This window comes from Triticum aestivum, chromosome 1A (assembly GCF_018294505.1).
Source record: "Triticum aestivum cultivar Chinese Spring chromosome 1A, IWGSC CS RefSeq v2.1, whole genome shotgun sequence".
NCBI lineage: Eukaryota > Viridiplantae > Streptophyta > Magnoliopsida > Poales > Poaceae > Triticum > Triticum aestivum.
In genome coordinates this window covers 535,727,779-535,750,177 of record NC_057794.1, presented here as the reverse complement: position 1 = coordinate 535,750,177, position 22,399 = coordinate 535,727,779, and the positions used below count along the sequence as shown (strand labels likewise).

General features: G+C 49.0%; 2 protein-coding genes across 2 annotated transcripts; both read left to right on the top strand.

The window, feature by feature from the left end:
* The first annotated feature begins 2,123 nt into the window (after nt 1-2,123).
* On the top strand, nt 2,124-4,645 carry LOC123063983 (cytochrome P450 72A15). Its single transcript, XM_044487702.1, has 4 exons — nt 2,124-2,876; nt 2,976-3,220; nt 3,517-3,901; nt 3,977-4,645. Exons 1-4 carry the CDS (start codon nt 2,337-2,339, stop codon nt 4,406-4,408), a joined length of 1,602 nt encoding a protein of 533 aa, XP_044343637.1. The 5' UTR covers nt 2,124-2,336; the 3' UTR covers nt 4,409-4,645.
* Nucleotides 4,646-7,470: 2,825 nt separating this feature from the next.
* LOC123063967 (protein LIKE COV 1) lies at nt 7,471-11,291 on the top strand. The gene is made up of 7 exons (XM_044487701.1): nt 7,471-7,813; nt 8,523-8,575; nt 9,418-9,527; nt 9,933-10,100; nt 10,173-10,270; nt 10,582-10,708; nt 10,803-11,291. Exons 1-7 carry the CDS (start codon nt 7,619-7,621, stop codon nt 10,910-10,912), a joined length of 861 nt encoding a protein of 286 aa, XP_044343636.1. The 5' UTR covers nt 7,471-7,618; the 3' UTR covers nt 10,913-11,291.
* The last annotated feature ends 11,108 nt before the right edge of the window (nt 11,292-22,399 follow it).

Sequence of the window (22,399 nt, the reverse complement as noted above, 5' to 3'; positions counted from 1 at the left end):
AACGGTCAGCACCGCTCCATATTGTCAGTGCCGCATTCATGCCAGCCAGAGCAGACATGACCTCTCACTGGCACCAGCATTGAACCGGCGCATCGGCCGAGAGAGCACCAATCGTGCCGTTTCCCGGTGGACGCGACTACTCCGTGTTAAAACGACACCATGGTTGTCTGTCCATCCGTCTGATGCCCACATTAATGACACATGTTCCCGAGGCGGCTACTCCAGCGCCACCCGTCCATCCCTCTGCCGCCCACCATTGCCGACTCGCCCGCTATATAAACTGCAACCCCGGCCATAGTCACATTCATCCTCCTCCAGTCCTTTTCTCCTCTTCCGCACCATCCCACCATGGCCTCCTCGCGGTCCAAAGCTCTCTAGGACCGACTGTCGCCGGAGCAGAAGAAGGAGATGGCCGCCATTGCTGCTAGCTGGCCGGTAGGCAGCCGGCCGGAGGCCGACGACGTCCCAATGGTGGACGTGGCCCAGGATAAGCCGGCGCCACCCTTGCCGGTGCATTGCACCATGATCATCGGTGAGGTCCATGCCCATTATATGGACATGGTGCAAGAGGAGCAGTTCCGGGAGGCACATGCCGACGCCGCCTACAACCACCAGCTCCTCCAGGAGCACCAGCAGGCGGAGGAGCAGCTCAACGCCGTTAGGGAGATCGCGTCGGATGCGGACGTGGCGGAGCAAGCGGCGCTGCTCAAGTCCTACCGCTCGAAACATCCGCCTTGCCGGCTGGCAATACCACCAGCATTAGGCGGAACTGGAGGCCACCTACAAGGAGTTCGACGAGGCGACAGATGAGGTGTGGGGCAAGACCGACGACGCGGAGGACATCGCTGACTCCAGCGAGGCCGTGCCCAGCCGCCACGACCATGAAGACGGCACGTCCGCCGGCGCCGCTGGCAGCGAGGAAGAGTAGCGCACAGTTGGTTGCCGCTGCTCGGGATCCTAAAAGGCCATCGCTGCTCCCCTTCTGTTTAAGCCAAGCTTGGTGGGCTGAGCATCGTCGTCCGATTAGTCGCTTGGCGACGACGTGGAGGCGGACAATTTCACTTCCCGGGGCTCCGGAAGGGAGCTGGAGAGCGTCGAGGCAGAACTGGAGAAGATGAAGCTTCAGTTCTCGGGGATCATGGTCTGACATGGGGAACAGGCGCCGGCGATCATTTAGTTTAGGTCTAGAATAGAAGTATGTCCGTAATTATAACTCCAGTGTCAGACGTGCTCCGCTTTTAGTTGAAGTATGTCTGTAATGTAATGAATTTCGTCATGTTTATATGAAATCCACCTTATTTGCATAAATCTCTTCCGGTTCATATAAAAATCCACCTGGTTTGCATGAATTTCGTCTAGTTGGTTTAAAAAGTTGTTGAAGTATATGTTGACATCATTGGATGGCCGCCTCCTACATCCGTGTCTACCGACTGGTTCCGCCTGTCCACGGACGGATGTGGGAGAAAATCTGCGGGTCGGCTTTGGAGACGCCATTACACTATGCTTCTGTTACTCAAGAAACGACAGAGTTAGGTAGTCGAGGTATTCTAGTATTTTTCTATTAGTTTCTCGTGTCTATGGATATGAATACACACACAAAGTATTTGATTTGTGCAATTTATTCTTTGAAACCTATATTTTTACAACTTTTTGGTGGTTAAAATGTGCAAATGGGTAGTTTGCACATTTGGAAGCCTGAAACTGCGTAAAAATGTTTCTGTGTAAGTTTCATGTATAGAAACATGCAACACGGCGGTTTACACATTTTAAAGCCCAAAGGCTCACATTTTAACCACCAGCTCCTCCACTTGTGCATTTCTTGGGTTAGAAATGTACACCCTTTGTGCTGCTTAGTGCATAGTTATCGGCAGGTGTCCATCTTACTGTTCGACGATTGCCATTTGTACACACTGTGAACTGATAATTTCTGGTCGGTGCAAGCCCCAGGTATGTCGTATGCTCTGACCTCACACAAGCAGGAGGAAGCAGCCATGAAACTGCAACCGCATGGTGCGTGGGGGGCCATCCTCCTTCGTCCCCTTTAATTTATCCACCAAGATCCCAAATGGAATTTGCCAAGATCCCTACTCCTTTGGAACCAAGCCATTGACATTTGTGGCTTTCTTTGACCGACATATCGCCATGGCGCACCATCAACCGTGGTGCAAGAAACCTTAAACAAAGGGACACTTGAGACCTCACTGTCCAGTGAGACCTCTATATATCCAGAATTCTGACCAAAAACATCACCAATCCAGTCCTGCACTTCGCTATCCTGTAAACATCACCTTCTTCTCACCCACCACTAGCTCCTCTGACGAGTGAGGAGCAGAGTAATGGATCCAGGACCGTGGATGAGTAGTCCGGCTGCACTCTCAGTACTGTCATGGATCTGCGGCGGCCTCGTGGCCGCGGTGCTCCTCTGGCAAGCCGCCCGGCTGCTCGACCAGCTGTGGTGGCGGCCTAGGCGGCTGGAGCGGGCGCTCCGTGCGCAGGGCCTCCCCGGCACGCGGTACCGCTTCCTCCTCGGCGACGTCAACGACTACGCCCGGCAGACCAAGGCGGCGTCGTCGGGGCCGCCGATGCCGCCGCGCTGCCACAACGTCGGCCCCCGCGCCATGCCGTTCCTCTACAGCACCATCCAGGAGCACGGCACGCCGTGCATCTCCTGGTTCGGTCCCGTCCCCAAGGTGAGCATCACCGACCCTGCCCTGGTCCGGGAGGTGATGTCCAGCAAGCTCGCCCGCGACGTCGAGAAGTTCAAGTTCCCGGCGCTCACCAGGCTGCTCGCCGACGGGGTGGGGAACTACGAGGGCGACAGGTGGGCCAAGCACCGGAGGATCCTCAACCCCGCCTTCCATGCCGAGAAGCTCAAGGTGTGTATGTCTCACTCACATTCACGCAGTTGTTGTTCCACACTGTCTATGTGCTTCTTGATATCCATGGCTGGGCTGCTGAGCTTGGTTAATTTGCAGCTCATGTTGCCGGCGTTCACTGCGTGCTGTGAGGAGCTCGTTGGCCGGTGGGAACGGTCCCTTGGGCCTGACGGCTCCTGGGAGGTGGATGTCTGCCCGGAGCTCCAGAGCCTGACCGGAGATGTCATCTCGCAGACGGCGTTCGGCAGCAGTTACCTGGAAGGGAGAAGGATTTTTCAGCTGCAGACTGAGCAAATTGGGCGATTCATGGCAGCGATCAGCAAGATTATGATTCCCGGTTACATGTGAGTTGCTACTTCTTTTCTTTTCTAACTACTTGCTGGTAGACTGGTACTACTAATTGAAGTTCATTAGCACTTCATTAGACTCTGTGTACCAAAATATGTGAAATGAAAAGTAGTAATACTGCAATCATTTAACAGTAAAATTTACTCAACTACTATAATCTACTTCCTCCGTCCAACAATATAAGAGTGTTTTGCAAGTTATGTAACTTGCAAAACGCTTTTATATTATGAGACGGGTGGAGTATTTACCTAAGCAGAGCGATATTCTTTTCCCTTACAACCTTATTTTTCAGGTCCTTTCCTACCAAAAATAACCGAAGGATGCATCAAATTAACAACGAGATTGAGTCCATCTTGCGGGGCATAATTGCAAAAAGGATGCAAGCTATTCAGGAAGGAGAAAGAACAAAAGATGACTTACTCGGCTTATTACTAGAGTCTAACATGACAGACACAGATGAAAATGGCCAATCCACCCTAGGAATGTCATCAGATGAAGTCATGGAGGAGTGCAAGTTGTTCTATTTTGCAGGAATGGAGACAACATCAATATTGCTTACATGGACAATGATTGTACTTAGCATGCACCCGGAGTGGCAGGACCGTGCAAGGGAGGAGGTTCTTGGCCTATTTGGAAAACACAAACTCGAGTATGAGGGTGTTAATCGGCTCAAAATTGTGAGTACCAATTTGAAGTTACTTAATTTGCTACAAGCAACTAGAGGTACAATGTCTTATTAACATGATGTGCAGGTGACAATGATTCTATATGAAGTTCTTCGGTTGTACCCACCGGCTACTGTATTCACCCGGAAAACATACAAGAAGATTGAGATTGGAGGCATCACGTACCCAGCCGGTGTGATGTTTGAGATGCCAGTGTTGTACATCCACCACGACACGGACATTTGGGGAGAAGATGTGCACCAATTCAACCCGGATAGGTTTGCCAAGGGGATCTCCAAGGCGTCCAAGGACCCGGGCGCATTTTTCCCATTCGGTTGGGGGCCACGGATCTGTATCGGCCAGAACTTCGCGTTGCTCGAGGCCAAGATGGCATTGTGCATGATCCTTCAACGCTTTGAGTTTGAGCTCGCACCGTCATACACCCATACGCCGCATAGCGTGATGATGTTGCGTCCCATGCATGGTGCTCCGATTAGGCTTCACACTATCTCTTCGTAATCTCATGCTCAGACTAGGCTTCACATTATCTCTTTGTAGTATCATACGCATGGCATTCGCCTCCTATGTGATATGTATGTAGTCTTATCCGCGGCAGGTTTTAGTCACCATCTGTGTTTTTTACTAATAAAAGTCCAACAATTTTGGACTCATGAGAACTCAATTGACTTAGGAAAACTATTTTGTATTGTGCTTCTCTTGTGTTTTTTTAGAAAAATAGCAAGTTTTATTCATCAACTATAGGATTACAGTCAACTAATACTATATATAAGACACAGTCTAGTACATGGCGCAACTACCACCTGATCTGCCATAAGTTGGCTAGACATTGAGGGCCTGTTTGGTTCCCTCCGTGAAGAAGCTGCCTGTCTTAGGTAGCGATCTCTCAGGAGTCCGATTTAGGACAGGTAGCGATCTCTCAGGCGTCCGATTTAGGAGGCCTGAGGCTGAGATTGTTGCCTGAGCAGCCGGCTGCCTGTCAGGGCAACAACCACACTCTCTGAGCAACCATATAGTGATCACGCTCAATTTTAAGGAGGAAAAACTCACAAGCACACATGAGATGTGCGCCTAATCTCAGCCATCAAGTGACTGTAAATAGATCGATCAAGTGAAGTGCATGACATGATATTGAAATCAGTTATGCAATCGGGTTATATCACAATGGACAACTTAGACCATTGCAAAGGCAGTGCACTGGTCTCAGACTATAATACATCGTTGTGGTGAGACAAGTATGTGTATGCGGCAAAAATGACCACTTCATTGGGATCTCGGAGGAGCATCCAAGTTGAAAGTGCTAGTGATCGACTAGAGGGGGTGAATAGGCGATTTTTATGAAGGTCTTCAAAACATGTAAGTTTCGAAGACAGACGATAGAAATAAATCTATTACCATGCAGCGGAAGGTAGACTACACTAGGCAAACCATAGTCAAATATTCAATGAAGTAAAAGCACAATGACTAATAGCAGCTAGGCAGTAAGGATCAGGTAGGAAGATATTGTGAAGCCAATCAGAACAAGTAATCACTCAGTGAAGTCAAATGGATAATGCAAATAGGTACTGACTTCACAAGAGCCAACTGTAAATAAAGAGATGAGAAAGATAGAACTAGTGTGCGGGATGAAGACAAAGGTTTGGTAGACCAGTTCCAACTGCGGTGACAGTTGTACGTCTGGTTAGGGCGGATAGGTATTTAAACCTGAGGACACACAGTCCCGGACACCTAGTCCTGAACCGCAGCTCAGGACACTTAGTCCTCACCGTATTCCCCTTGAGTTAAGGTCACACAGACCTCACCCAATCACTCTGGTAAGTCTTCAAGGTAGACTTCCAAACCTTCACAGACTTCGTTCACCGGCGATCCACAATGACTCTTGGATGCTCAGAACGCGACGCCTAACCGGCTGGAGGATTCACAGTCCTCAAGTGTAATAAGTCTTCAGATCACACAGACAGGAAGACTTAAGTGATGCCTAACACTCTTTGGCTCTCGGTGGTAGGGCTTTATCCTCTCAAGGAATTCTCTCTCAAAGACTTCGAGGTGGGTTGCTCTCAAACGACATAAGCCGTGCTTTAACTCTGAGCAGCCAACCCTTTATGGTTGTAGGGGGTGGGCTATTTATAGCCACTAGGCAACCCGACCTGATTTGTCCGAAATGACCCTGGGTCACTAAGGAACTGACACGTGTTCCAACGGTCAGATTTCAAACACACACGACAATTTTACTTGGGCTACAAGCAAAGTTGACTTATCCAACTCTGGACAAGATTTGCTCTCATAGTCTTCACTCGAAGACATAGGATTTCGGTTAAGCATCACTTCAGTCATTCTGACTGGTTTTCTTGGACCCCACTTAACAGTACGGTGGTTCCTATGACTCAACAAAGAAAACCACAGAACGACGAAACTGCTAAGTCTTCGCGCTCCATAGTCTTCACGCGATGTCTTCTCTTGTCATAGTCTTCAATGTGAATGTCTTCACATACCACCTTTGACTTCAATGTCTTCATACATTTTTAGGGGTCATCTCTGGTAGGAAAACTGAATCAATGAGGGACTTCTACCTGTGTTATCCTGCAATTCTCACAAACACATTAGTCCCTCAACTAGGTTTGTCGTCAATACTCTAAAACCAACTAGGGGTGGCACTAGGTGCATTTACACAAGTACATACAACTTCGTCCGCCTCGACAGACTGTCGACCGAAAGGGATCAGCCAACCCACCAAGTGTGCAACCAAGGTCTTAGAATATTCTTTTTGCGTAACCAAACTGGGACGACAATAGGTGATCGATTGCTTTTGTTTTACCACCTTCTCAACTCCCCATTGTCAAATTTGGAACAATCTCGCAAGTAACCATATAAATAACTCCTTGTAACCTTAGCCGGTGGACATGATTTTACCGTGAACCAAGTCAGTATGAATATCTTGGATTCTCCACATAAGCATGATGATCATAGCATGAACTTCTTCAAACTTATCGGTCAACACATGAGATCTCCTCATGGCTTGGGAGTAGCCACTCATGCTCATTAAATCTTAGATCTTTTTTCTCGTTCGGACGTGATAAAGAGGATGAAAGGACCGTGAATTGCACAGCTAGAAAATCGTCAACCCCACCTCCCACGCAAATATTCTTCTTATTATGGCTCTTATTATCTTTCGAACAAATTAGTGAACATCGTCGAGAATGCCTTGCTTGCACTCGTCCCCTCCAAATATGTCAACATTTCTCATTGTAAGAATTGTAGTAAGAACATTTTGGGCAAAAAGAAAAAGGAATTGTACCAAGGACAAATGTATTTTTTTTCTTAACCAAGATCAGATGCCCCCCGAAGATAAGAACAAATCAATAAGAAGGTTCTATACTATGCCACTTTTTTTAGGGAGAATCCAAACTGCCACCTCATCTCCCACGTACAGCCGGAGGGCCCCGGTGGCCCAATCTACGGTGGGCCGGCGATCGGCTCGCCAGCTCACGGCCGCTAACGGAATTAAACGCGACGAAAAGGACACGCGAAAACGAACGAGAAGCAGACGCGAAAAAGAAGAAGAAGAAGAAAGAAAAAAAAAAGCGTCTCCTCTCCCCTCCCCTCCCCTCCCTCGTGCCTTGGCCCGTTTGCCGCACCCGGCACGCACCCCATTCCACGGCGATCGGTCGCGACGACCCGCGCCGGCCACCGCGCGCGGAGCCCGAGCCCCCGATGATGGGCGACGACAAGGCCCCGCGGAGCCTCAGCCCGATGGGCGGCCGCGACCGCGACCGCGAGCTCCTCATCCCCGTCTCCGGCGGCGGCGGGGGCGGCTCGGTCCCCCGCGCCGGGGGCGACGACGACGACCTGGACAGGACCGCCGCCTCCCCCTCCGCCTCCGCCGCGCTCTCCTCCACCGGCCGCGAGGTTCGCCCCCCTTCCCTTCACGCCTCGTTCGTTCCCCTAGGGTTTACCCTGTCGTCCGACTGCGGCTCCGGGTCTGTGGCCTGGCTGTTGGAATCAGTCCACGGTCTGTGTTGGTATTCCTCTGGCGGCTCACAGCTTATTGTCGTCGGATTTGTTGATTGTGCGGAAAGTAGGTTCGAAATGACTGTTTATGTTAAACGCTGCAAGTTCGTAGGACTAAGGATGTCGACCCTTGGTGAGTGTTTGTTGTGCTGAAGCTAACTATTGGATCGAGTGGTCAAATTGGTGATGAGCTCGATCACTCTTTTGGTGCAATTTGAGGGTAATATTTATATCTTCTTAGCGATGAATTTGAGGAGAAATTGCTTTATTTAACTCCCTTGGAGGAACATATTATGATGTTATAATGTTACAATCCCCATACAGAAGGCAAACATACAGTGCATAAATGCTTTTTTTTAGAACCTTGAGTGATTGTTAATCTGCCTAGGGTGCTTGCCGCGCTGACAGAAAATTCGGACCAATCATTATCTGACAAAGATGAAAGTAGATTGCTGATGTTCTTTATTCTTGTTCATTCATGCTTTTCCTTTTTGATACTTGCCTTGCACACAATGTATGCCCTTCATGTTTGTTAGCTTTGCTTGTATTTCTGAGGTTAGAACAACTTAATGTTGAACTTTTTCTCTTTCTCTTTTCGGCAATACAGGCTTTCCATAAGGTGGTCCGCAGCTGGGCCTCAAAGAAATTCATGACTGGGTGGTAAGTCATTCTACTAAGATATATCCCACAAAACAAAAGTCATGTTAAACGGATGGTAGAGCTGTATGATCTTGCCAGCATTCAATTTCAGTGACTACCGATTCAGAAATAATTTAGGCAGATTTTTTCATAAGGTTGCCAGGAGCATAGCTAAATAGTATGGACAGTGTCTCAGTGTGATATCCACTCTGGTTCTGGGTCTTATCTCTTTCTTTGAAAAGAATCAGCATAAGAGATCAAGGGAATATCAAATAGGTCATATTTGGTGCATCATTATGTATTATTCAACAAATAGAATGGGAGGCAAGAACCCAGAGGAGATGTGTTACCATATTTTCCCCAGTTGCCAACCCGTAAGCCACAATTAACAGGGATTTTTGGAAATCCAAGTATTTTCAGTTAACTTCATTTGGACAATTATGCTCCTCTGCTGTTATCTACTCCCTCCGTTCGGAATTACTTGTCGCAGAAATGGATGTATCTATATGTATTTTAGTTCTAGATACATCCATATCCGAGACAAGTAATTCCGAACGGAGGGAGTAGTTTGGTTGTCCAGCAAGACATATGTTGTTCCTTTTTGTGAAGTCTGGCATTGGTTTGAAGACACCAATTCAGGCATTAGAAATACTGGCTGAACCTAATAAACCATACTCGAAGTTGCATCCTTATTCTGCTACGACCAGTGAATATGCACACCAACCGTTACTAGCTGTCCTGCTTCTGGAGATTCTTCAAACTCAATACCTGTCTGAAATTATGTTACCATGATGTTATATAAACATTTTGTTTTCACGCACACACTGATACTGTTTTGATTTTCTTTTCTGGGATAATGCCAGTGTGATTCTCTTCCCCATAGCGATAACATTCTACTTCACCTGGTGGTTCATTCATTTTGTTGATGGATTCTTCTCTCCAATCTATGCACAATTGGGAATCAACATTTTTGGTATGTAAATTATTCCGCTTCTTTTGATACTGAATTTCTTGGATGGTTTGTCTCTTATGCTGTAGTTTCTTCAATAAATGACTGGCTTCATCCTGTTTCGACTTTGGGGTTTGATCCTGTAGTGTTATTATTATATTATATGTTACTTTGTGGTGTTGTCTATTATACAGTCTGCTTTATTTGTAATTTGTATGCGGAACCTAAAAACTTAGGTGCATAGTTTGATAATCATTTGAAGTTTTAGTTTATTGAGTCATTAGATTCTTAAATGTCTGCAAAATCTGAGAAACTTGACATGAAATTGGGTCGTTGAAATCAGTTATTATTTTGTAACTTATTCATTGCTAAGGAGGATGCTTATTGCCTATCCAGCTTATTTCCCACTGTACTCATTTGAATCCCCAGGTCTTGGTTTCATCACTTCTGTTACTTTCATATTTTTCGTTGGAGTCTTCATGTCATCTTGGGTTGGAGCATCTGTTCTTGGCATTGGTGAATGGATCATTAAGCGCATGCCACTTGTGCGCCATATCTACAATGCATCTAAGCAAATTAGTGCCGCTATATCGCCAGGTAAATTCACAGTTATCAAGATATTCAATCTGCAGAGTAGCTTATGCGCTAAATTTTTGTTTCTTTTTACAGATCAAAACAAACAGGCATTCAAGGAGGCAGTCATCATACGACATCCCCGTATTGGGGAATATGCATTTGGATTCATTACTTCATCAGTCTCGCTCCAGGTCTTCACTATTATACTGAGTTCCCAATGATGATTAGCTTACACCTATTTTTCATGATTTTTCTTTATGCTCAGTATGCAGTTATGTTATCCTGTGATCGGTATGAACCCTTTCATGGTGGAATGTTGAAATTCAGTTTTACCACAAAATTTGACTAACTCACCTTGTAAAGGATGGAAATGAATACTTATAGAATGCTCAAAATGATGATAAATGTTTTTTTTTTGCAAACCATTCTATTGTTTGCTCTGATTTAAGGTATAGCTTTGACTCATCTGAATGTGTAATATCCCTTCATTATGTCATAACAGAGCTATTCTGGTCAAGAGGACCTTTACTGTGTCTATGTGCCGACCAACCATCTCTACATTGGTGATATCTTCATGGTGAACTCAAAGGATGTGATAAGGCCTAATCTTTCTGTGCGTGAAGGCATTGGTAACTCCTAAACTCTATCCTCTCGGTGTCTTGTCTGTTAATCTGCTCCAAAACATGTGAAAAGGCGCTGACATATTTCTGCACCGTTTGGCAGAGATCGTTGTGTCTGGTGGTATGTCAATGCCCCAGGTTTTGTCGACCCTGGATCCACATCCACATCTGCATGCAATCCACACAGACCGAGGTGGAGCGAGCAGAAGCTGAGGCAAACTACCTGCATACCTGTTCGTCGATATCAAGTGTAGAACTCTCAACACAGACCACACCAGTGCGGCGAACAAGATCCTGAGCGCGATGCACTAGCAATCTGTCACGCCTGAGGATCAAAGGATCTTGTAATTAAGTAGAAGTAGGTAACTCACACGCGTTGTCGATCCGATGGATTTTGTACAATTGGCTTGGACTTTGTCTTCGTAATGCCGCCCCAGATGCTTCCTAGCCATACTTATATTTTCTTACGGTTGTTCAATTGTTTTCTTCTGGCTGTTTCGGAGTCCAAATTAGCTTTCGGCATCAACAATGTCTGACTAAGGTGCCTTACTGTAAAAGAAAACAATGCCTGCCTGAGTTGTCTTACCTTGAATTCTTGGACTAATTAACCTCCTATTGGTCAGGTGATAGTAGACACTAGACCAGCAATGGTGGAACTGGAACCTTGACTTTGAAAGATCTGCTGGAACAACAGTGATATGATAAACTTTGCAGTCTGCTGGAAAAATTAGCTGATGTGATCAACTTTGCACAATACTGGTGGAGACCAACCTAAGCATTCTCATCTCCACCAGCCTAAGCATTCTCATTTCTCCACGGATAAATTTGACTACATTTCTATCGTTTTCGTGCGTGGTTCTCTGACTGGTCTAGACTACATTGACCTGCTCCTGCTACACAGCAGCATGGTAAGATCTTGGCACTGCATTCATCAATCGTTCTATGGCTTTCAGAACCATGGTTGGCGTGTGCATGATCTTGGCTTGACTACTGTTCACGCAGGATGTGCTTGCCGCCAGAGACGTTGCTCAAACCTGCGGAAGCGGACAGCCCAGGCAGGTGCCTGGTCGCTAGGAACTAGTTCCGCCATTGATGTCAGCCCTCAAATCTTTAGCGTATGTAAAGAAGACAAGGCTATCCTGATGAACTAGTACGCGTAGAGTATATACTCCTTGTACCAGAAATATTCCGGGTAGCTATTGTTTCAATTTGTGCACTGAGTTCTGCGTCGCCACTTGAATTATTTTTCCCAATGCCGCTCATTCCTGAAGCATAATCACTTCAGAATAGCAATTGCGACCGAGTTTTTCTTTACTTAAATATATGAAGTTGGACAAGCAAATAAGGAACCAATCTACTATATTTGTTTGCCAGGCTACAGCGTCATGTCACTACTCACATCTTAGTATTTATAAAGAGGAAACATATACAAATATAACTAGTAGGTGCGGCTTTACTCGTCGTACTGAAAGTATCCGCATAGCTATTAATTCAGATTTTCACATAGAGTGGTCTATAGTACTGTGTGGCTTACAAAAGCTGAAATCTTACTACCTTGTAACAAGTTACCACACATGAAGTTTCTAAACAAGTTACCACACTTATAACATCCACGATGCGGCTATATCTCCCACGTATCAAGGCATGACTTAGAGGCATAATCGTATGGTGATTTAGTCGCAGGAGGGGTAATCTTTACACAATCCCATTTACTGAATAAGAAAGGGATAAAGAGTTGGCTTACAATCGCCACTTCACACAATACATAAATAATTCATACATCATCCAAAGTACAAACAAGGTCCGACTACGGAACCCAAAATAAAGGAAGACAACCCCAAATGCTAGATCCCCGATCGTCCCAACTGGGCACCACTACCCATCAACCGGAAAAGACACAAAACCACGATCAAGACCTTCATCGAGCTCCCACTTGAGCTCGGTTGCGTCACCTGCACTGGTATCATCGGCAACTGCAACTGTTTGGAAGTATCCGTGGGTCACGAGGACTCAGCAATCTCACACCCGCGAGATCAAGACTATTTAAGCTTATGGATAGGATAAGGTAATGAGGTGGAGCTGCAGCAAGCACTAAGCATATATGGTGGCTAACATACGCAAATAAGAGCGAGAAGAGAAGCAACGCAACGCAACAGTCGTTGAGGGAGTCCTAGATTAGGGGGTCTCCGGACAGCCGGACTATATCCTTTGGCCGGACTGTTGGACTATGAAGATACAAGATTGAAGACTTCGTCTCGTGTCCGGATGGGACTCTACTTGGCGTGGAATGTAAGCTAGGCAATACGGATATGGATATCTCCTCCTTTGTAACCGACCTTGTGTAACCCTAACCATCTCCGCTGTTTATATAAACCGAAGGGTATTAGTCCGTAGGACAACAACCACAACATACAATCATACCATAGGCTAGCTTCTAGGGTTTAGCCTCTCTGATCTCGTGGTAGATCTACTCCTGTACTACCTATATCATTAATATTAATCAAGCAGGACGTAGGGTTTTACCTCCATCAAGAGGGCCCGAACCTGGGTAAACACCGTGTCCCCTGCCTCCTGTTACCATCCGGCCTAGACGCACAGTTCGGGACCCCCTACCCGAGATCCGGCGGTTTTGACACCGACATTGGTGCTTTCATTGAGAGTTCCTCTGTGTCGTAGCCGTTAGGCTTGATGGCTTCTACTATCATCGATAGCGATGCGATCCAGGGCGAGACTTTTCTCCCTGAATAGATCTTCATATTCGGCGGCTTTGCACTGTGGGCTAATTCGCTTGGCCATCTGGAGCAGATTGAAAACTACGCCCCTGGCCGTCAGGTCAGATTTGGAAGTTTGAACTACACGGCCAACATCCGCAGAGACTTGATCTTCGACGGATTCGAGCCACAGCCGGGCGCGCCGCACTGTCATGACGGGTATGACCTAGCTCTGCCGCCGAACAATACCCTAGAGGCCGCGCCCGCATCAGCACCGACCCTTAGCTTGGAGCCAACTGCGCCAATCGAGGACGGGTGGCTAGACACCGCCTCAGGGGCTGCAGTCTCAACGACGATCGAGCCGAACACCAGCCTAATCCCCTGCACAGCCCGTGACTCCAAGGTGACGGACTCTTTTTCGGACTACGAACCGTCTGCACCCCTTCCAATCGAATCCGATTGGGCGCCGATCATGGAATTCACCGCCGCGGATATCTTTCAGACTCGCCCTTCGGCGACATTCTGAATTCACTAAGGGCTCTCTCTTTGTCAGGAGAGCCCTGGCCGGATTATGGCCAACATGATTGGGATACGGACGACGAAGAAATTCGACGCCCACCCACCACCCACTTCGTAGGCACTGTCAATGATTTAACCGACATGCTAGACTTCGACTCCGAAGACATCGACGGTATGGACGACGATGTAGGAGACGAATATGAACCATCACCTATAGGGCACTGGAAAGCCACCTCGTCATATGACATACACATGGTGGATACACCCAAAGAAGGTAACGGCGATGAGATAGCGGAGGATGACCCCTCCAAGAAGCAACCCAAGCGCCAACGTCAGCGGCGCCGCTCTAGGTCCCGCCAAAGCAAATGTGGTGATACCGGCACAGGAGATAATAACACTCCGGATAGTGCCGAAGACAACAACAATCCCCTCCAGCAAGATTTAGAGCAGGAGGATGAAGGAGCTAGCTCTCCTGAGAGAGCGGCAGACGGAGAGGAGGAGGATGACAATTACATGCCCCCCTCCAAAGACGAGGCAAGCCTCGGCGATGATGAATTCGCCGTACCAGAGGATCTCGTCCAACAAGAGCGCTTCAAGCGCCGGCTTATGGCCACGGCAAATAGCCTGGAAAAAAAAGTAGCAGCAGCTTCAAGCTAATCAAGATCTGCTAGCTGACAGATGGACTGAAGTCCTCGCGGTCGAGGAATATAAACTCGAGCGCCCCTCCAAGAATTACCCAAAGTGCAGGTTACTACCCCGACTGGAGGAAGAAGCATATGATACGGCTGATCGGCCACCTCGTGGCCGCGATAGAGAAGCATTCCAGCCAAAAGCTCGGCCTCCACCCCGACGCCATTCAAGTAAAAAGGCATGGGGAGATACGCCAGACCTGCGAGACATATTGGAGGAGAAAGAAAAGAATGCAAGATCGATCTACGGATCATGAGGGCGCACTACTCTGCGAGACGATAAACGTCACGCCGGATACAGCAAAAGCAAATCCGGTCGGACCGAACACAGCGGGCAAGACCCTTTCGAGCTGCGTCGCGATATAGCCCAATACAAAGGCGCCGCACACCCCTTATGCTTCACACACGAAGTAATGGAACATCAATTCCCAGAAGGTTTCAAACCTGTAAATATTGAATCATACGACGACACAACATATCCCGCAGTATGGATCAAGGATTTCCTCCTCCACATACACATGGCCCGCGGTGATGACTTACATGCCATCAAATACCTCCCACTAAAGCTCAAAGGACCAGCACGGCATTGGCTTAACAGCTTGCCAGCGGACTCCATTAGCTGTTGGGAAGATCTGGAAGCCGCATTCCTCGACAACTTTCAGGGCACTTATGTGCGACCACCAGATGCCGATGACTTGAGCCACATAATTCAGCAGCCAGAAGAGTCGGCCAGGCAATTCTGGACTCGGTTCCTTACAAAGAAAAGTCAGATCGTCGAATGTCCGGATGCAGAGGCCTTAGCGGCTTTCAAACATAACATCCGAGACGAGTGGCTAGCCCGGCACCTTGGTCAGGAAAAGCCGAAATCTATGGCAGCTCTCACGACGCTCATGACCTGCTTTTGTGCGGGAGAAGACAGCTGGCTGGCTCGCAGTAATAACATATCAAAGAACCATGGTACCCCGGATACCAAGGACGGCAATAGCAAGTCACGTCGCAACAAACATAAGTGCCGCATTAACAGCGAAAATACCGAGGATACGGCAGTCAATGCCGGATTCAAAAGCTCTAAACCCGGTCAGCGGAAAAAGCCATTCAAACAAAGTACGCCGGGTCCGTCCAGCTTGGACCGTATACTCGATCGCTCGTGTCAAATACACGGCACCCCAGACAAGCCAGCCAATCACACCAACAGGGATTGTTGGGTGTTCAAGCAGGCCGGCAAGTTAATTGCCGAAAATAAGGACAAGGGGCCGCATAGCGATGACGAGGAAGAACCCCGGCAGCCGCACACCGGAGGTCAGAAGAGGTTTCCCCCGCAAGTGCGGACGGTGAACATGATATACACAACCCACATCCCCAAGAGGGAGCGGAAGCATACACTCAGGGACGTATATGCGTTGGAGCTAGTCACCCCAAAGTTCAACCCTTGGTCCTCCTGTCCGATCACCTTCGATCGCAGGGACCACCCCACTAGTATCCGTCATGGCAGATTTGCCGCACTGGTCCTAGACCCAATTATTGACGGATTTCACCTCACTCGAGTCCTTATGGATGGCGGCAGCAGCCTAAACCTTCTTATCAGGATAAAGTGCGCAAAATGGGTATAGACCCATCCAGGATGAAACCCACAAAAACGACCTTTAAAGGCGTCATTCCAGGTGTAGAGGCCCATTGCATAGGCTCAATTACACTGAAAGTGGTCTTCGGATTCCCGGATAATTTCTGAAGCGAAGAATTAATCTTCGATATAGACCCGTTCCGCAGTGGTTATCACGCGCTGCTCGGGCGAACCGCATTTGCTAGATTCAATGCGGTACCGCATTATGCATACCTCAAGCTCAAGATGCCAGGACCTCGTGGAGTTATTACAATCAATGGAAACACAGAGCGCTCTCTCCGAACAGAGGAGCACACCGCAGCCCTCGCAGTAGAAGTGCAAAGCAGCCTCTCAAGGCAATCAACCAGTTCGGCGCTTCAAAGCCCGGACACCTTCAAGCACGCTTGGGGCAATCGGCAAATAGACCGCCTGGCGCGATCTGAGCTCACGTAGCAATACAGCGGCCACCCCAATCCCAGCCCAACGGTGAAACTCGTGCCGCGCGTATATAATTACGCATTAAAAATACCATGGGCACAGGTGGGGAGGGGGGCACAACTGCGGCACGCCCCAAGACGCGGCCTAAACCGCACTAGGGGCTTCCTGTTTGGTTATTTTTCTTTTTTTTAGGACCTTAATCTCTGGAAACACTGTCCAGCAGCACTATTGCCGAACACATGATGCAGCAACCAAGGAGGCAGACAGCTACGTCATACCACGGAATTCCCAGGTGGATTACAGTAATGAGTGAAATATTCGATTTAATATCATTCCTCAGCTTGCCCTTGGAAGGGACATAGTCCTACTCTTTGCTTATCGCACTATCTGTATCACTCTGCTTTAACGCAATTTTTTAATAAATAATGCATGACATTACGACTATTATTGCATTCTTCTTATATATATATATCTATGTGTTCATTAATGACGCCTTGCAACCGTACACCTTGGTACGGCTAATACACCAGGGGCTTACGTACCTCACAATACGGTGTGAAAAGTCTGAACACTTTCACAAGTGCGGCACCCCGAACTTATAGCATTATATGCATCAGCTCCGAATCATGTCTTTGGTCAAATGTTGGGTTTGCCCGGCTCCTATGTTTTGGTACCTTACGTTCCGCTCTATCGGCTAAGGTAGCGCTAGGAGAACTACTGCGATTGTGCCGCGGTTCTGCTGGGTTTAGCACCTCAGTAGAGAAAGCTAAAACTGACTGTCATGATAAGGCGAGAGACTGGTCGCTGTTCGGTGAGGTTTTTGAGTCCCTAAAGACTTATGCCGCTTAGAGCGAGGGGCCGGCCCTGTCCGGCTTAAAGGCGTGTATCGCGCCCCAAATTTGGCCTTCCGAATACCAGGGGCTTCGCCGAAATTTAAAATTATAGAATTCTATGGCTAAGTGAGAGTGATAAAGCATTATTAGTCCGGTTGCCTTGTTCGCTGTGCTGAGCACCTCCCTCGAAGGGCCCAAACATGTGAACAAGAGTGCTCAGGTTTATCCCGAACACCCCAGCACTCGTGGCATGGGGGCAGAAGCCGAGGACTAGCCATCTCTCAGATTGGATAAACAACCAAACAGAAGGTAATATTTTAAATTCAAACAAGCATTGCATAGCGCATATGAAACAAGTTTTCATAAATACAGGATAAAACGAGCAAGTCTCACTCAAATATTACATCTTTTGGAACACTCGTCCGCTATGAGACGGGCACCCGGCAGAACACCCTCGTAGTACATCTCGGGGTGGCGGTGCTCCTTGCCCTCCGGCGGCCCCTCCTTGATCAGCTTCACGGCGTCTAGCTTGACCCACTGCAATTTCACACGGGCGAAAGCCCGGCGTGCACCTTCAATGCAGACAGATCGCTTGACGACCTCCAGCCGCGGGCAGGCATCCACAAGCCGCCTCACCAGGCCGAAGAAGCTGTTCGGAAGGGCGTCGCCAGGCCACAGCCGGACTATAAAGCTCTTCATGGCCCGATCGGCCGCCTTATGTAGCTCGACCATCTGCTTCAGCTGGTCGCTCATTGGCACCGGGTGTTCGGCCTCAGCATACTGAGACCAGAACAGCTTCTCCGTTGAGCTTCCATCCTCGGCCTGGTAAAATTGTGCGGCATCGGACACGCTGCGGGGCAAATCTGCGAATGCTCCTGGAGAGCTCCGGATTCGGGTAAGTAATCGGTAATTTACTTTTACATGCTTGCTTTGCATATAGAAAGCCTTACCCGCCGCTATCTTCTTCATTGCGTCGATCTCCTGAAGGGCCTTTTGGGCTTCAGCCTTGGCACTTCTTGCGCTCTCAAGGGCCGCGGCAAGCTCAGACTCCAACATATTTGAGTCAAGCTCCAACGCCTCGTGCTTCGCCACGAGAGCCTGGAGCTCTTCCTGCACCTCGCCCACCCGAGCCTCGTGCTTCTCTCGCTCGGTGCGCTCCTTGGCCGCTATATCCTCGGCCTTGGTTAGCGCTTGCTTCAGGGTCGCCACCTTGGTCGTGGCCCCTGGCAAATATACGTTGATCCTGTCATTTTGCAATCGCGTCTTCTTTTATATATACATATCTATAGACAGGGTATTACTTACCTTTGTTCTCCTCGAGCTGCCTCTTGGCAAGGCCGAGCTCTTTCCTGGACCCCTCGAGGTCCTGTTTCAGTACGGCGACCTCCGCAATCAGTGCGGCGGACGTCAACAGCGAAGCTTGCATATGCATATTGACATACTTATATTAGACTCTTGCGATATTATTTGATCCTCTGTTTGGCTTTTCTTTGTGAACACCGAACAAAGCATCAGGGGCTACTGTCTATGCGGTAATATTTCTACTATATTTTAAACACTTACCTCAAAGCCTGTTAGAAGGCTGGCATAGGCTTCAGTCAATCCGCTCTTGGCGGACTGAACCTTCTAGACCACCGCACTCATAACAGTACGGTGCTCCTCGTCGATGGAAGTGCCGTGAAGCGCTTCCAGCAGATTATCCGGCGCTTCTGGATGGACAGGGGTCACCGGCACAAGCATCTTGCCCCTCTTAGAAGGAGGCCGCCTGCCCGAGCCTGGAACCACTGGAGGTTCCAGCGCGGTGTTTGGCTGAGGGCCGAACTCGGAGTTCTCAGGGGCTTCGTCCCCTCGGCTCCCGGATTCTGGAAGGTCGCCTTGAGGCACCTCCGAGACTGTCTCCCCTCGGTCCGGTGCCTCTTAAGACAGCACCTCAGCGTCGTCGGCAGGATGAAGGGAGGTGGCGGTCGGGACTGGATCGCTATCCATGTCCGACGAGCCCAGGGAGCCGTCCGATGATACCTCGATATTGGCTTGTGGCGGCCTGCATAATTATGTTCGGCGTTAGGGAAAACAGTGCGACAAAGGAATTCTATGAGTTACTCTAGTATCCGAATACTTACGATCTCCCCGGGGGCTTGGCCCTGGGCAACCACTCGTCTTCGCCTTCGTCGGCGGCGGTGGAACTGTTCGGAAGGAGATTCCTTCCCTTCTTGGACCCTTCGGCCCCCCCAGTTAGGGTGGCCTTCCTTTTCTTATCTCCCCCTGCAGGAGGGGGAGCATCTTCTTCTTCTTCCTTGTCTTCGGGGGAGGAGTGCGCCGCAGAGTCATCGGACGGTGAGTCTGACGACGCCTGGAGTCGGGAACTCTTTCGGGTTCCCTTGGCCTTCCTGGTCTTCTCCGGCACCGTATAAGGAGCCGGAGTCAGCATCTTCGCCAGAAGCGCGTCTGCTGGGCCTTCGGGCAAAGGAGCCGGACAGTCGATCTGTCCGGCCGTCTCCCGCCAGTCCTGTCAAAGGTACGGGAGTTTAGATCCCGCATGGAGTCAACCTATAAAAAATAAGTATCCTGCGAGAGGTAAAGCAGCTTACCGCTTTGGCTTGGCGCTTCACGCTGAATCCACGATCCTCAGTAATGGGAGGGGGGACCTCGGCGCTTTTGAACAGCACCCTCCAGGCATCTTCGTGAGTTATGTCGAAAAGCATGTTCAGAGTTCGGTGCCGCGCCGGGTCGAACTCCCACAAGTTGAACTCCCGTTGTTGGCACGGGAGAATCCGGCGGTGGAGCATGACCTGGACCATGTTGACAAGTTTGAGCTTCTTGTTCACCATGTTTTGAATACATGTTTGGAGTCCGGTCAGCTCTTCCGAACTACCCCAGGACATGCCCTTCTCTTTCCAGGAGGTGAGCCGCGTGGGGATGCCAGATCAAAACTCGAGGGCCGCTGCCCATACAGGGTCGCATGGCTCGGTGATGTAGAACCACCCCGATTGCCACCCCTTTATGGTTTCCACAAAGGAGCCCTCGAGCCATGTTACGTTGGGCATCTTGCCCACCATGGCGCCTTCGCACTCCACCTGGCGGCCGCCCACCACCTTCGGCTTGACATTGAAGGTCTTCAACCATAAGCCGAAGTGGGGCTTGATGCGGAGGAAGGCCTCGCACACGACGATAAACGCCGAGATGTTGAGGATGAAGTTCGGGGCCAGATCGTGGAAATCCAGGCCGTAATAGAACATGAGCCCTCGGAAGAATGGATGGATAGGGAATCCTAGTCCGTGGAGGAAATGGGTGAGGAATACTACCCTCTCATGGGGCCTGGGGGTGGGGATGAGCTGCCCCTCATCTGGGAGCCGGTGCGCGATGTCGTCGGGCAGGTATCCGGCCCTCCTCAGTTTCTTGATGTCTCCCTCCGTGACGGAGGAGACCATCCACCTGCCTCCCGCTCCGGACATGGTTGGAGAAGGTTAAGGTGGGAAGTGTGGACTTGGGCGCTAGAGCTCGAGTGTGCGAAAACGGATGAGCAAAGGAGGAAGAAGGCGTGGATAGGAAGGTTAATCCTTATCCCTTTATATGGGCGGACGAAACTAAGCATTCCCACTTTCCTGGTAAAACTCGCTTATCCACCAAGCGCCGTAATTGATGGCGCGGTTGGGTTACCCACGCCCGTATTGATGAGGATCCCGTAATAAGGGGACACGATCTCTGCTTTGACAAGACATGTCGAAAGACTGCCTTGCGTTATGTGCGGGGCTGGTTAAAGGAAACGGTTCGAATAATCACCGGGCCATGACATAACGTCATGCTGCCAAAACAAGCCTGCAAATTAGATCAGCGGAAATATTATTCTCTCTACGGTGGAATGTGGAACTTATTTTGCAGGGTCGGACACTATCCTCGTATTCAAATTCTTCTGTGATGTATTCGGAGAAGGAACCCGCCTTGCAATGCCGAAGACAATACTGCGCGCCAGACTCATCGTCATTGAAGCCTGGTTCAGGGGCTACTGAGGGAGTCCTGGATTAGGGGGTCTCCGGACAGCCAGACTATATCCTTTGGCTGGACTGTTGGACTATGAAGATACAAGATTGAAGACTTCGTCTCGTGTCCGGATGGGACTCTACTTGGCGTGGAAGGCAAGCTAGGCAATACGGATATGGATATCTCCTCCTTTGTAACCGACCTTGTGTAACCCTAACCCTCTCCGGTGTTTATATAAACCGAAGGGTTTTAGTCCGTAGGACAACAACCACAACATACAATCATACCATAGGCTAGCTTCTAGGGTTTAGCCTCTCTGATCTCGTGGTAGATCTACTCTTGTACTACCTATATCATCAATATTAATCAAGCAGGACGTAGGATTTTACCTCCATCAAGAGGGCTCGAACCTGGTTAAACATCATGTCCCTTGCCTCCTGTTACCATCCGGCCTAGACGCACAGTTCGGGACCCCCTACCCGAGATCCGCCGGTTTTGACACCGACAGTCGTGAAGCTAGAAGTGGTTAAGAAGTGATCCTGAAACTACTTACGTTCAAGCATAACACAAGACCATGTTCACTTCCCGGACTCCGCCGAAAAGAGACTATCACGGCTACACACGCGGTTGATGCATTTTAATTAAGTTAAGTGTCAAGTTCTCTACAACCGGACATTAACAAATTCCCATCTGCCACATAACCACGAGCACGGCTCTCGAAAGTTTATACCCTGCAGGGGTGTCCCAACTTAGCCCATCACAAGCTCTCACGGTCAACAAAGGATATTCCTTCTCCCGGAAAGACCCGATCAGACTCGGAATCCCGGTTACAAGACATTTCGACAATGGTAAAACAAGACCAGCAAAGCCGCCCGATGTGCCGACAATCCTAATAGGAGTCGCACGTATCTTGTTCTCATGGCAACACCGGA